Genomic DNA, 16663 nt, shown 5'->3' with positions numbered 1-16663 from the left:
TTTAAGAAATAAAGAGAAAACGAGAGTGACAGATAATCAGCAAGAGGTTTTGAGTAAGAAGAACTGAATACTAAGGGACAACTGAATGTGGATATTTGACTGCATGAGGGTCATATATAGCGTTCAAGAATGAACTGTCTAGTTCTATTTACATTACAATTCTATCAATGAGCAATTAATAGATAAATAGGCAGATAAAAGCTTCCCAGGTGGCTCAGTGATAAAGAATCTGCCTGCCAAGCAGGAGATGTGGGTTTGATCCCCGGGTCAGGAAAATCCCCTGGAGAAGGAAATGGTAACCCATTCCAGTATTCTTGTCTGGAAAATTCCATGGACAGAGAAGCCTGGAGGGCTGTAGTCTATGGGGCTGCAAAGAGTTGGACATGATTTAGCAACTGAGCATGAGCATGTAGATAAAAAGACAAAATATTTCACATTTTCTAAATAAATTTCTAAAAAATTAATTATAAAACATTTGAAAAGCAAAAATCACTTTATAATAGTATATTAAAATCTAGAAGGCACCAATCATGTTGTTAGAAATTTGTTAAAAATCTACATGACTATGACTCTCATAGTTATATTGCAAGCATGTAATTTGTATTGACTAGGAAAAGTAAAGATAATTTATATGTTATGTACATTAAGTTAAATATTACTTAAAAATTTAAAGAGTGCCAAAACTTAAATAAAGAGATATTGACAAGATAAATTTGATCACAGTTTGATAACTTAAAGATAGATATCACATAAACTGTCTATAAGAGATCACAGGGCAAACAAAAAGATAAAGAAAACAAAATCACCGGTAAGATGCTAATGGTATGTTAAATTCACTTCCAGGTGAGGCCGTTCCCAATAACGTGTCTCCTCCATAAACAGAAAGTGGTATTGAAAAATGATTTCTAATCTGGGAAAGAAAAAATAACATTTAGTATCATTAATCTAAGACTCTAAAGACATAAAGTATTCCATCTAAATATCCCAAAAAAGGAATTATCAGGCAATATTTATTTTCCTCATATAAATTAGAAAAACAATTCAAACATGAAAATATCCATGCTAAAAAATAAAAAAGAAAGTTTCTACAGTCTTAGAGAAAAGGAATTTCAAAAACAAAACTTCTAAAAATCCTAGAAAAAAATAAGATAACATCTTCTTGACTGTGATACAGGAATAACTTTTTCCTTTAGACAAACACAGGAGAAAAAATTAATAAGAAAAATATGACATCAAAGTTTTAGATGCCTATATGAGAAAAGTGCAAAAAAGCCACTGTCTGGCAAATGTCTATTTTTTTACATCACTGTTGTACACTACTCATTGAATGAAAAAGTATGTAAAGAGTATCTCATCCAATGAGTTGCATACAACAGTGATGTAAATGATTAACGTTATTTTGCTTAATATACATTATCAGATAAAATTCTACTTGTATTTGTCTTTGGGACAGATAAAGACACATTGGTTAGTAACACTATTTTCTTATATTATTTCTATATCTTACTAAAATCTATTTTAAAAATCATATCAAAATATAAAATATGCTGAGTGCAAATTAAGAATTGATAAATACATAAACTTAATTAACTACATTATATTTTATTTCTAGATAAGCTGCTTATTTGAAAGAAGAGAAATATATTTTAATTTCTATGAAAGTACTTATAAGAAATTAAACATTAATATTTTACTGTTTAATAAAATTAAAAAGTAATCAACAATAATGAGAGCAGCCTAACAGTCATCTTTAATGCAGTTCATTGTAAGAGAAATGCTTCCCTGATGGCTCAGATGGTAAAGAGTCTGCCTGTAATGCAGGAAACACCGATTCAATCCCTGGGTCAGGAAGATTCCCAGGAGGAGGAAATGGCAACCCACTCCAGTATTCTTGCCTGGGATATCCCATGAACAGAGGAGCCTCGTGGGCTATAGTCCATGAGGTTACAGAGTCAGACAGGAGTGAGCAACTTAATATCAAACTGGCGATGTTACCAGAGATATGAAACGTGATGTATGAGTAAATTTCATGCCTAACATCTTCAAACTGTACATATATATCAAAATCAAAATGCTTATATATCAGGGCTTCCCTGGTGGCTCAGACAGTAAAGAATCTGCTTGCAATGCAGGAGACCCAGGTTCGATCCCCAGGTCAGGAAGATCCCCTCAAGGAGGAAATGGCAACCCACTCCAGTATCTTTGCTTTGAGAATCCCATGGACACAGCAGCCCACTGGGTTACAGTCCATGGGGTCACAAAGAGTCAGACATGACTGAGCGACATACTAACATTATGTATTATTGTAAATCAAATATAAGAGAAAGAATCTCTGTTTTCAGCTCCGACGGAACAATATAGGCCAGATATAACCTCCCAATATACTAGTAAACAAACAAAACACAGGGGGTTAAAAAGTACACATGAAGTAATCGTTTTTAAACAGTGGACAAAGAGCACAGGAAAGAAAGACCCAGGGTGGGGGAAGGCAGGAAGGAAAGAAAAGAAGGAAAGGAAGAGAAAAATACTACTAAGATAAACCCTAAGACTGTCTCCCCATTCTGTCACCCCATCTTACTGTCTTTACTAGGTGGTAAGAGTTCTAGATTACTATGCAGAGAAGAAATCAAACAGAGCCCAGTCTGAGTTGAAGAGAGAGATATAAGAATGCGGGAAAGCCAATAAGACTTAATCTAACAGCACATTATATGAGAGAGTGAGAGAGGAGATAGCTGCATGGAGAGGTGAGAGCTGTAGAGAAGGAACTCATGAGACTTTAAGAGTTCAGCGGTATCTGGCATATGCCCATGAGTACACTAAGTAAGGCTCAGTAAAGATCCATTTGAAAGGGGGAGGCAGAACAATCTCTGCTGTTCATGCATAATTCCTTTTCTCACCAAAGTGGTAAAATCTTGTTTAGTACAAAGGGTATTGGTTCTATCCTTCATCAGCATGGCAAAATTAGCCCTAGACTACAGACTGCTTGCTGCTGCTGCTAAGTTGCTTCAGTTGTGTCCAACTCTGTGCGACCCCAGACAGCAGCCCTGGGATCCTCATAGACAACTGTCCCTGGGATTCTCCAGGCAAGAACACTGGAGTGGGTTGCCATTTCCTTCTCCAATGCAGGAAAGTGAAAAGTGAAAGTGAAGTTGCTCAGTCGTGTCTGACTCTTAGCGACCCCATGGACTGTGGCCCACCAGGCTCCTCCGTCCATGGGATTTTCCAGGCAAGAGTGCTGGAGTGGGGTGCCATTGCCTTCTCTGACAGACTGCTTGAGCCTCACCTAAAATGTTTTTAAACAAGCATTGGGAGGATCACTTTCCAACTCACATAACTGTATTGAGGAATTAAGCTCAAGAATACATAAAGGAATACAAAGACATCTAAAGAACCTGACAAAGTAAAATTCACAATTTTAAGCATCCAGTAAAAAAATTATTAGACACACAAAAATTTAAAAATAACCCATAAAAATAGAAATTAATAAAATGAAACAAATCAGAAATGATACTCATGATCAAATTAGTAGACAAGAATATTAAAACACTTATATAACTATACTTGATATATTCAAAAGTTAGGGGAAAGATTGAAGATATATAAAAAGACATGGAAATTGTAAATAAAAATGCAAATTAAACTTTTAGACATAAAAATACATTGGATGAGATTAAGACAAATGAGACACTGAAAAGAAATGTAAACTTAAAGACTTAACAATAGAAACTTAACATCAATACAGAAACATGGGGGTGGGGGAAAGCTGAAAGAAAAAGTGAACAGAGCATTAGAGAGCATAAGTTTAAACACTCTAATATCTGTATAAACCTACTGTGGACCATGAAGAAGAGAAGGGGAAGACAGAAATAAAATTTTTGAATACAATGGCAAATTTTTTTTCTAAAGTTGATGAAAACTATAAATGCATAAATTCAAGTACAAAAAAATATGAAACAAACTCAACTAAGATTCATCACAACCAAATTGCTTCAAACCAGTAATAAAGGGAAAAAAAATCTTACAATTAAATAAAAATAAAATTACACGTTTCATAAAAAAGCAGAGAGCACACTCTGGTCAGAAACAACGTAATACAGTTGACAGTGGAATGACATTCTATGGAAAAAATAACTGTCAATCTAAATTACTACAACCAGTGAAAATAACTTAAAACATAAAAGTGAAGTCAAAACAAAAATACTTCATTGACAAATTTCATGGAATAACACATAATCACTACAAGAACTCACTCAAAAAGTGACAGATAATATGAATAGCCCTTAAAGTGAAATTGTGGTTTAAAAACTTAACATAAGAAAAACACTACCAGAAAACTCTAAACCAATACACCTCAAGAATATAAAAATTCTAAACATGAATTTAGCAAATCAATCAAACAGTACTTCATGAAGGTTAACACTTTCATGAGCAAATGAGATTTATCCTGGGAATGCAGGGTTGATTTAACATTAACGGTCAATCATTATCTAATACAGTAATCAAAAAATAATCAATGGTAATTAATTGTATTAACAATTTTTTTAAAAAGATCCTTTTAGTAGAAACATGGAAATTTACAATATCATATGTAAAACAGATAGCCAGTGGGAATTTGCTGTATGACTCAGGGAACTCAAACAGGGGCTCTGTGACACTCTAGAAGGGTGGGGTGGGATGGGAGATGGGAGGGAGGTTTGGGAGGGAGGGGACATGGGTGTACCTATGGTTGCTTCTTACTGATGTATGAGAGAAAACCACAAAATTCTGTAAAGCAATTATCCTTCAATTAAAAAAATAAATAATGTGCCCAAAATTTTTTTTAAAAAATCCTCTCAGTAAAGACAGAAAATCATTTGACAAAATCCAACATTCATTTTTGATAAAAACTCTCAGTAAACTAGGATCATGAACAAAAAAAGCTACAACTCAAAACACATTCAATGGTGAAAGACCAAATACTTTTCCACTAAGACTGGGAATAAGACAAAAACATCCCCTTTCATAATTTCTATTCAAATTGTATCGGAGATTGTACCTAGTACAATAAACTAAACAAAATAAAATAAGACAATAAACACCGAGATTGGAAAGGAAGAAGGAAAAATGTATTTATCTGCAGGTATTGCAACTATCTATAGATCTAGAAAAAAGTTACTAGAAAAAAATTATCCAGTAAGGCTGCGTAATACTAGTTAATACAAAAACCAAATGTACTTCTACTAGCAAGAAAAAAAGTCAAAAAATTAATATTAAAAATGCTAATTTCGTAAAAGTTTCTATATAAAAACTGAAAACTCAAGTTTAAAATTTAAATGGAAATGGAAAGGACTTAGGCTAGCCAAAACAACTTTGAAAAAGAACAAAGTGGGATAACTTGTTACTACCTGATTTCAAGACTGAGGATAAAGTAGCAATCAAGACAGAATGGTACTGACATAAATAGAGCAATGAAGCAGATTAGAGACCTTACACAAAAAGATAATGGTCAATTTATTTTTGACAAAAGTATCAAGGTAATTTAATGGAAAAAGGATAATCTTGGTCAGAACGAATAGCCAAGTGAAAAAAATGAACCTCAACACTTACCTCATATCATATACCAAAATTCATTAATTTTTGTATATACCACGTATATACAAAAATTTCGTATATACCACGGCATGTGGTATATACATAGAACAGATTACTACTCAACAACATGTAACTGTGTGCAGCATTAAAACATGAAAACTGATACGTACAAAATTTTCCTCACTGACAGAGGTCAGACTCCATTCTGTACTTCATTCATTTATATAAAATTCTATATTGTATAAGTAATGTACCACAAGTACATGTTAAGTAGATGCATGGGAATGGGGAAAAAGGGGATGAGGAAATTTTTGGGGTGATAAGTGTGTTTATTACTTGGATTGTGATGACGGTTTCATAAGTGTATTTTTTGTCAAAATTCATCAGCTTTAAATATATGCAGTTTATTGTACATCAATTTTACCTCAGTAAAGGTATACAAAATTTCTGTGATTAAAACAAAAGAATACATACCACAAAGACCTAAAACAAATACTGATGCATTTGTTTTTACAAAATAATATTCAAAAAACTTACAAAATATTCCTATAAAAATTATGAGACGTATATTCAACAAAATTCTTCAAATATAACAAATGTTCATATTAGAGTAGTATAATTACTGATAATGATTATTCTTTTTTAAGCCATTAGCTGTATTTCTATTACAATTTGCATACTTTTGGTGGTAATTTACTTTTTTTTTTTTCCAATAGCACATAAATACGCAAAGTATGACCTCAGAAAAAAGTGAATCATTCCGTACCTGCACTGGAGAGCGAACTGTTACCTTCTTACTTCCTTCCACTGCATCAATCTGACAAACAATTGATCTTTCAACTCCCGACTCTCTGTGTCTTACAGTGTACAGTCGTCGTCCCACTTTTGTTAAAGGGATTTTATCAGCAGTAGAGTGGTTAGCAGGGGCTAAATTAAGTATACATATTTAAAATTGATCATAAATCATCATATATTAATTTTAGTAGACATTTTAAGCCAGAAACATCAGATGATTTCTTAAATTTTTAAACATTATCACTGAAAACTATACAAAGGGATGTTTTAAGAATCCACAATGCATTTCTACACCATTCACTGAAACCCTTCAAAGTATTTTAACAAAAAAAGTTTTTAATTGAAAAAAACTCATCCAAAAGTTAAACCTAAGACAACATAATCTTTTAAAAATAACTGACTGATGAGAGAAACTGCTAGAAAATACAAGAACACTGATCTTTGGTTTGTTATCATATAAAACAGGCAGTCACAGGCAATTACCAAATAGCTGCAGTTTTTCAGTTTTTAATTTTTCCAACAGGCTGTGACACTTTGCCATATCTAAGAATTGATTACGATTTTATATAGCCTTACCTCATATATACATATATTGTATTGGGGATAAATTATCTATTTTGGAAGTTAATTATTTATTTATAGATTCCTCTCCCCTAGAAAAGAAAGTGGCAACCCACTCCAGTATTCTTGCCTGGAGAATCCCATGGACAGAGGGGACTGGCGGGCTACAGTCAGTCCATGAGGCTGCAAAGACTGCAACTAACCTGTCTGCCTCCCCTACTATCCCATAAAAATGTTAGTTTAAAAGCAAACAGAAATACAATTGATGAGAACAATTTACAGACAATGTTGGGAAAACATGTTAAACCTAGGCACTGTTAAGACTAGGAAAAAGCACAAGCTGTCAATTTTAGCACCCCTCTTCCATGCCTAAGTAACTTTTCTAATGTCCCTCCTTCCATAGCTACTTAATTGTCAAAATGTCATAAAGTTTTGTGAGTGAGGATTTGGGACTATTTAATATTTAACTTCACAACGAGTTTTGTTGTTCAGTCACTTAGTCATGTTTGACTCTTTGTGACTCCATGGACTGCAGCATGCCAGGCTTCTCTGTCCTTTACTATCTCCCGGAGCTTGCTTAAATTCATGTCCATTGAGTCGATAATGCCATACAATCATCTCATCCTCTCTCGCTCCCTTCTCCTCCCAAGAGAAGAATGAGTACATACTACAATGTACATACATTGAAGAATACAATGAGTACACACTACGACAGTTTTAAAATGTATTTACTTTTACTTTTTACCTCTCTTCTGAGAAACATAAAGAACAAAGGAAAAAAACAAACCTCTACTTCAACAGGCAGAAGATAAAAACCATTCACAAACCCCAAAACCATTATCTGTGCCATTGGCTGAATTCAAACCTTATTCTCAATTCATTCAGTTGCAAAACTGTTGGAATTTTACTAAGTTATACTAAAAGTGGTTAAAACAACCACTGATAGTTATTGTCTACAAATGCTGACTGAAGATAAGATCTAATAATTTTCTTCTCCAAAGGAGTAAATTATTATGCTCTAAATAAAGCAGTGGATAAAGCCAGAATTTGAAATTGAGCAATACAGTGACAACAGCAACCAATGCCCTGCAAAGGAAATAATAAAATTTGCAACATATTAGGAAGGAAATAAATAACCTGTGAGATACCAGGAGTAAGTAAAGTGGGATATAAAATATAATTTAAAAGAAAATAAAGCCCCAGGACGGTAATTTATCACTTACTAAGAAGAATGAAGAAATGTTTGCTGCTTAGGCTGGTCATTGCATTGAAATGATCATTGTCTTTAGTTCGCATATAATCCATACTTAAACTCTCCTCATTTTTCAATACATATGATTTTGCCATAGGTACGTTGAGTACACTAAAAGATTCACTTGGTGAAACAGAAATACTAAGTCCAAGAGAATTTAAAATCATAAAAGGTGCCAGATCCCTTATGAAGGTAGCTGAAGATCCAGTGGCAGCTTCTGTAAATGCCTAACAAGGAAGAGTCATCATAAATACAAGAAAATGTAGAAAACTAAATGACAAGCAGAGTACTAACAGACATATGACAAACAACTAAATTAACAAAAACTTCTTTTTTAACCAAAAAGTTAACTCAGACTGGTACCCCAAAATTAAAGTTTCAAGTAACTTTCCTTACCTCAGCTAAATTATTTAACATTATAAGGCCACATTTAGATAATGTAATGTTTAGCTGGTCTTTCGAATAGAAAGTGATGACAGTTTTGTATTCTGGTACTCTGTAATTTTCTTCTTCAGTACCTGACTCAACAATGGCCTTTTTGGCTTTCTTTTTCATCTAAAATAATATAAATTACAGAAATGTGAGAACAATTTGTTTCTAGGAGCATGGTATAACTCATTTTACAAAGGAAAAACAAACATCAGACAAATTTCAACCAAAACATTAGAGAAAGCAATACATTTTATCAGTTCCACTGCCTTACTGGAATAACTGGGACATAAACCAACGAATGCCGCCTGGACAGAGGCAATACTGGAAGAAAAGTTCTTCTCCTCCTCAGTTACACTAAAATGGCAGACATAATTTAGAAGGGGAAAATAAAACCCTAATAAGTAAATGCATGTAGCATCTGAATGAAAATCAGAAGCACATACATCATAGCATGTGGAAATTCAGGGCAAGAAAAGTTAGCCTACTGGTGGTATAAATGCTATATATAAAGAACAGAAACCTAGGGACTTAATAAGTCCAACAATAGTTGCAGAACAGTGCCACTAGGACCTAGGCTCCTGTGAATCAAACTACCTACCTCTTTTTAAGATTCGCAAGTCTACTACCTGTAAGTATCCTGACCTAACAACCACCAAAGAAATTCCTTTATCCAAATCCTCTATCTAAAATAAGCACAATCAAATGTACTGGTCTAATATAAAAAGCTGGAAATACCATGCTAGTCACCTTCACTGTTCCTTTAACTGGCTTTAAGCCACTGAAAATTTGTCCATTATTTCACAGAATCATTATTAGGGAGGAGATACGCTAATAATCCTACAATCTCTTGCTTCAGAAGCACAATTTCATCCATCTAAAGGTTCTGATTTATATGATTACATAAATTCACATTATATTTTAAGTAAATAATAATGTGTTTTCTTTTATATACACACCCTTCAGATACCAAGGAAAACCTGGGATAGACAACAACCTAAAAAAAATGCTAGAAATATTTTAAGATGATAGTTTATAAGTGGGGACTTTGCAGCCAGTATTGCATTCCACCTCTTCCAATTTAAAGGTATTATTACTTTATGAAAGTCCTTTAACTTCAACAGTTTTAGTTCTATCATATATTAAAATGAAGTTTAAAACTGTATCTTCTTCAGAAGTTTGTTTTAAGTTTAAAGCAAAAGTAGATTATTTAAGACAGTATCTAGTACATAATAAATGTTACACAGTATTTATATTAGAAGCCCATGAGGCAACAGTCTTGGGTTTGAAAATTACATTCAGAGGTCAAACAAGGAAGCATGTGGAAAGGTTCATAATGAAATATCTGAACTCCGCTGTGATTAAAATTAAAGTGTGCGTGATGTGGACATCCTCAATATTTGAAAAAAATTTCCAGATATCAAAAATACCTTGATTCCAAGATTCCATGGTCTAAAATCCTCAGTCTGATCAATTTCTAAGGGTTCAAGCAAAGGCTCCCACACACCAAACATTTCATTGTAATAATGTACCTAGAGAGAGAATTTAATTTTTTAAATAAAACATTCTGGTATTTTCTAAAATCATCTTCCATGTTGTTCCCCACACCATTCCTTTTGGCTGTGCTATTTGTTCTGTATGAAAACCATCGACATGCCCTTAGTTTCCTATACATGCTTTCTCAATGATTTCCTCATCTGGCTAACTTCATGGTCTACTCTTCACCATTTATTCCAGAAAAAAACTCTCTTTTAAGTATCTTTCCTTGATTTTCAGGCTGGGTTTAACAGTGAAAACTGTGTTCATCAATCAAACATTACTGGAATTTTAAAAACATGTTCTATCTACCTCCACTAACTTTTAGAAAGCTTTTGAAGTGAAGGCAAATAACATATGATTCAATAAGCATGTACGTATTTGAATTCTCTGAACTTCCTGGACATCTCAGATCAAATTCTCTGCAAAATATAGATAATTCTAGCTAAAACTTGGAAACTTGAAACTCAGTCTGTCAGTTCCACCTCTATTAGTATATAATTCTATCACCACAAATATTGTAGTGGCTTATAAATTTTCATACTTATTGACTGAAGTAGAATATCAGATTAGTTTCTACTAAACATAAACTAAATACTTTAAAGCAAAGTATCCCTGGGAAGACTATATGTAGAAAAATTCTGATGCATAATATATGTTGGCTCAAAGTAAGTATCTTCCATAAAACTAAAGGACTCTCACAGAAATGTGAAAGACCTTGGTGGAGCCTCACCAGAGTATGAAGATCTGCATTATATAAATGTATAAAGCATATTCTTCTAATTTTTTAAGTCACTATTTCCAAAGAGAAAAGAAATAATCTATTATCACTTTAACGAAAAAAGGATACTTAATTTTTAAAATTAAGAATTTTACATCTACCGAACAGTCTATTTTATACACCTAAAAGAAGCAATAGATATTAAGAAGAGGTGGCAGGAATACACAGAAGAACTGTACAAAAAAGATCTTCACGACCCATGTAATCACGATGGTGTGATCACTAACCTACACCCAGACATCTTGAAATGCAAAATCAAGTGGGCCTTAGGAAGATCACTATGAACAAAGCTAGTGGAGGTGATGGAATTCCAGGTGAGCTATTTCAAATCCTAAAAGATGATGCTGTGAAAGCGCTGCACTCAATATGCCAGCAACTTTGGAAAACTCAGCAGTGGCCACAGGACTGGAAAAGGTCAGGTTTCATTTCAATCCCAAAGAAAGGCAATGCCAAAGAATGCTCAAACTACTGCACAATTACACTCATCTCACATGCTGGTAAAATAATGCTCAAAATTCTCCAAGTCAGGCTTTAGCAATATGTGAACTGTGAACTTCCAGATGTTCAAGCTGCTTTTAGAAAAGGCAGAGGAACCAGAGATCAAATTGCCAACATTTGCTGGATCATCGATAAAGCAAGACAGTTCCAGAAAAACATCTACTTCTGCTTTATTGACTATGCCAAAGCCTTTGACTGTGTGGATCACAATAAACTGTGGAAAATTCTGAACGAGATGGGAATACCAGACCACCTGACCTGCCTCTTGAGAAATCTGTATGCAGGTCAGGAAGCAACAGTTAGAACTGGACATGGAACAACAGACTGGTTCCAAATAGGAAAAGGAGTACATCAAGGTTGTATATTGTCACCCTGCTTATTTAACTTATATGCAGAGTACATCTTGAAAATGCCAGGCTGAAAGAAGCACAAGCTGGAATCAAGATTGCTGGGAGAAATATCAATAATCTCAGATATGCAGATGACAACACCCTTATGGCAGAAAGTGAAGAAGAACTACAGAGCCTCTTGATGAAAGTGAAAGAGGAGAGTGGAAAAGTTGGTTTAAAGCTCAACATTCAAAAAACTAAGATCATGGCATCCAGTTCCGTCACTTCATGGCAAATAGATGGGGAAACAGTGGCTGACTTTATTTTTCTGGGCTCCAAAATCACTGCGGACGGTGACTGTAGCCGTGAAATTAAGACACTTGCTCCTTGGAAGCAAAGTTATGACCAACCTAGACAGCATATTAAAAAGCAGAGACATTACTTTGTCAACAAAGGTCCATCTAGTCAAGGCTATGGTTTTTCCAGTAGTCATATATGGATGTGAGAGTTGGAGTATAAAGAAGGCTGAGCACCAAAGAACTGATGCTTTTGCACTGTGGTGTTGGAGAAGACTCTTGAGAGTGCCTTGGACTGCAAGAAGATCTAACCGGTCCATTCTGAAGGAGATCAGTCTTGAGTGTTCGTTGCAAAGACTGATGCTGAAGCTCCAATACTTTTGCCACTTGATACGAAGAGACTCATTTGAAAAGACCCTGATGCTGGGAAAGATTGAGGGCAGGAGGAGAAGGGGATGACAGAGGATGAGATGGTTGTATGGCTTCCGTGACTCAATGGAGATGAGTTTGAGTAGGCTCTGGGAGTTGGTAATGGACAGGGAGGCCTGGTGTTATGTGGTCTGAGGGGTCATGAAGAGTCAGACATGACTGAGCAACTGAACTGAACAACAGTCTATTAATTTAATCAACTTAAGATGAATGAAATCAGTTGAAATATAAACTTAACATGTACTCTAAAAGTAACATACACATAAAAACAATTATATCAAGGGCATAAATAGGTACACTTTTTTCCAAAAGTTTGGGAATCAACATCGTATGTATTATAAACTTAATTTAAATGTTTAAATGAGATTTCCAAAATAGTTCATATGTAGCATTATTTCTTATATAATCTGGAAAAATACTATATATGCTTACTTCTAGCTCAAGCTGACAGTGGAGATTTATTAAGGAACTCCAGTTTTTGCCTTCCCCTGAGAAACGTGATTTTGCCAATAGCATAGGTACTGTTCTATGACCAATTCCAGCCTCAAGAACCAGAAAAATAGAATCAATGTTCATTTTTATTATCTCTCCTTTGGGTACCAATTCAGGCATGGGAGCTCTTTTTACAGCTTCATTTGGTTCTTCAAGAAACCACATATTTAAATCTTTTGTATCCTTCTTTTCCCATAAATGTGCTGTAGAAGAAGCAGTTTCTTTGGGGATGGTTTCCTTAGCAGTATAAAGTGCTGAAGTTATGGTAATCACAGTATTTATGATAACTGGTGAAACCTAAGGAGAAAAATTCAAAGCAATAAAAAAAAAATACAAAAATCACTTTCCAAACTACATACTTCAAAGAACATGAAATATATTTGCTGATAGATCAAGAGAAATTAATACTGAAATAATATTACTACCAAGAAACAGATACAATTTGCTGCCTACAAAATCTTTTTTTATTATGATAGCTAATTTCAATAGTTAAAATATTTACATGTTGATATTAAACTGACCAATTTCAACTATATATACTATAAGGAAGCTACCTACAGAAGCAGTCAACTGCCAATAATAAAATACATGAAAACATTCATCATAAAATGTAAATTAAGTATCATTTAAAAATTATGTGTCAAAAATATTTTTAAACAGCTTCCTTTTGCTTAATGATTAATATTATTGTTATAATTGTTTATTTCTAAGTTTTATTGTTTTTTCCAAAAGGGCACTAAAGATCTGAATGACTGACTACATTATAACTTACCTTCAGTGTCAGGGATTTTACTGATAATTCAAGTACTTGTGGATCTGTACTTATCTGAGTAGCTTGACAGAACAAGTCACAGGGTTGCAAAACCTATAAGAGAAAAATCAATACTATCAAATTAACACATTCTTAAAATATTTTTACTTAAAGACTTGTCCAACAGGAGATAACTATGCTAAATAAACAAGTTAGTAAAAATAATCTACTTCAAAAACAAGTCAGTCAATAAAACATTCCTTTCTTATCCTCTTGTTCGTTATTTATAATAAACAGAAAGTACTTATATTAGCAACACTACTGACAAAGAAAAAGAATTTCTTAAATATATGGAAAATTCACAAAACTTGTATTCTGTATTTTATTTTATAGCAGTCCCTTGGTATCCCTTCGGGACTGGTTCCAGGACACAAACACCTGTCCCCTACCTGCTTCCTCCCACCCATGGCAGATACTAAAATCCAAGAATGCTCAAGTCCTTTGTATATTGATAAAATGGCACAGTATTCAACAACAATGAAACAAACATCACAATTTTAAAAAATGGCAAGAGAAATTGAATAGATTTTTTTTCCCAAAGAAGACAGAAGGCCAACAAGCACATGAAAAGATGTTCAACATCACTATTTATCAGGGAAATGCAAATCAAAACCAAAATAAAATATCACCTCATATCTGTTGTAATGGCTATTATCAAAAAGGCAAGAAATAAGAGTTGGAAAGAATGTGAAGGAAAGGGAATCTTCATTCACTAGATGTGGGATTTGTGTAGTTACTGTGGAAAAACAATATGGAGAGTCCTCAAAAAATTAAGAATAGCTATCATATGATTCACCTATTTTACTTTTGGGTATTTATCCAAATAATACAAAAGCACTAATTCAAAAAGATAAATGTCACCCCCTTTGTTCACTGCAGCATTGTCTACAATAGTCAAGATTTGAAAACAACCTAGAGTGCCTATCAACAGATGAAAAGATAATGCAAATGTGGAGTGTTTCTGTATGTTTGTATGAGAAGGGAATACTACTCAGGCATAAAAAGGTGAAACCTTGCTATCTGCAACAATATGATGGACCTTGAGGGTATGATGGACCTAAGAGAAATGAGTCAGATGGAGAAAGACAAATACTGCATGATTTCACTTATATAAGTAATATAAAAAGGAAAAAAACAAGAAATGAACAAATCAAACAACCACATAGTTACAGATAACAGATTGAAAGTTATATAGGGGAAGGTGTGGGGAACAAATGGGGTCAAGGGTGTCAACTGTATGGTTACTGGTAAAAACTGAATTTTTAGTGGTGAACATACTTTTGTGTACACAGAAGTAGAAAAATAATACTGTACCCATGAAACTTATATAATGTTATAAGTCAACATTATCTCAAGAAAAAAAAAAAGACCAAGTACAGTCAGCCCTCTGTATCTACAGGTTCTGTATTTGTGGATTCAACCAAAGATTGAGTTACTAAAATAAAAGTTTTATCGTGCTATTTTTTTCCATTATAAAAATAAATGAATGCTTGGTTGGGACTGGTGCGCTGGGACGACCCAGAGGGATGGTACAGGGAGGGAGGAGGGTTCAGGATGGGGAACACGTGTATACCTGTGGCAGATTCATATTGATATATGGCAAGACCAATACAATATTTTAAAGTTAAAAAATAAAAAAGATAAAAAAAAATTAAATGAAATATGTTAACCTATATAGGACAAACTACAAAAGAATAAAAAATTATAAATAAATTAGACTTGCTAAATAATTCTTAATATAAGTGTAAATTAACTGAGTCTGCCCTAACTATAGTAAACATAAATCTGTCCTGCAGCCCCCAGTACTCCTCCCAAATGCAACATATGTTTACCTCCTAAGGATCTTGATAGTCACCTCCCAATATTATAGCATGAAGTCCAAAATCTTGAGAGAGTTAATTCTTATGCAGATTGATAAGGAGAAAGGGGGTCCAGGGCTCTCAAGGAAGAGAAAGGGGCAAAAATTTTTTTTTAACATTGCTTTGTCTTAGTCACATAAGACATTTTTTCTTAAATTCTGAGTTGTTATGACAACAATCTTTAAGACTAACTTTCTTTAAGCCCAGAGCTAATGATTACACAACAAAACAACTCATCCTGCTCAAGGTATGTTTTTCCTTAAGTTCTGTGCAGTCTCCTTGGACTACAAGGAGATCCAACCAGTCCATCCTGAAGGAGATCAGTCCTGGGTGTTCATTGGAGGGACTGATGTTGAAGCTGAAACTCCAATACTTTGGCCACCTGATGCGAAGAGCTGACTCATTGGAAAAGATCCTGATGCTGGGAAAGATTGAGGGCAGGAGGAGAAGCGGATGACAGAGGATGAGATGGTTGGATGGCATCATCGGCTCAATGGACATGGGTGTGGGTAGACTCCAGGAGTTGGTGATGGACAGGGAGGCCTGGCATGCTGCAGTTCATGGGGTCGCAAAGAGTCAGACATGACTGAGTGACTGAACTGAACTAAACATACAACTCAATATCATTTTTATTTTTTTACCAAACACTCCAATTAAAGATGGGCAGCAGAACTGAACAGACATTTTTCCAAAGAGGACATGCAGATGACCAACAGGCACATGAAATGATGTTCAACATTGCTAATCAGTAGAGATACAAATCAAAACGACAGTTAGCTTTCACCTCACACCTGTCACAATGACTATAATCAAAAGTACAAATGCTGGCAAGGGTGTACAGAAAAGGGAACCCACTGTTAAAGTAGTCTTTACTGTCAGGATGAAGATAGGATAGACAAATGACAGATTAGTAAATAAAACAAGAGTTCTGCAGCAAAAATAAAAATAAAAACCTTCCATGAATAAATAACAGCTTTGGTTGTTAAAGCTACTTATATATGGAATCACCAAATGGTTAACAAAC

At 34.2% G+C, this 16663-nt stretch overlaps 1 protein-coding gene across 1 annotated transcript in view; it reads right to left on the bottom strand.

The window, feature by feature from the left end:
• Positions 1-16663, bottom strand: part of LOC104996790 (vacuolar protein sorting-associated protein 13A-like) — a 207917-nt gene that overhangs the window by 85190 nt on the left and 106064 nt on the right. Inside the window, exons 26-32 of the mRNA XM_010851154.1 lie at positions 13742-13834; positions 12910-13266; positions 10039-10140; positions 8576-8734; positions 8151-8406; positions 6338-6498; positions 807-910 (exon numbers count right to left, since the gene is read on the bottom strand). Of these exons, the coding sequence (XP_010849456.1) occupies positions 807-910; positions 6338-6498; positions 8151-8406; positions 8576-8734; positions 10039-10140; positions 12910-13266; positions 13742-13834 (1232 nt within the window). The remainder of the gene's footprint in view (positions 1-806; positions 911-6337; positions 6499-8150; positions 8407-8575; positions 8735-10038; positions 10141-12909; positions 13267-13741; positions 13835-16663) is intronic.

Source organism: Bison bison, unplaced genomic scaffold (genome assembly GCF_000754665.1).
Source record: "Bison bison bison isolate TAMUID 2011002044 unplaced genomic scaffold, Bison_UMD1.0 scf7180017864298, whole genome shotgun sequence".
Taxonomy (NCBI): Eukaryota; Metazoa; Chordata; class Mammalia; order Artiodactyla; family Bovidae; genus Bison; species Bison bison.
This window is presented reverse-complemented; position numbering and strand designations above follow the sequence as displayed.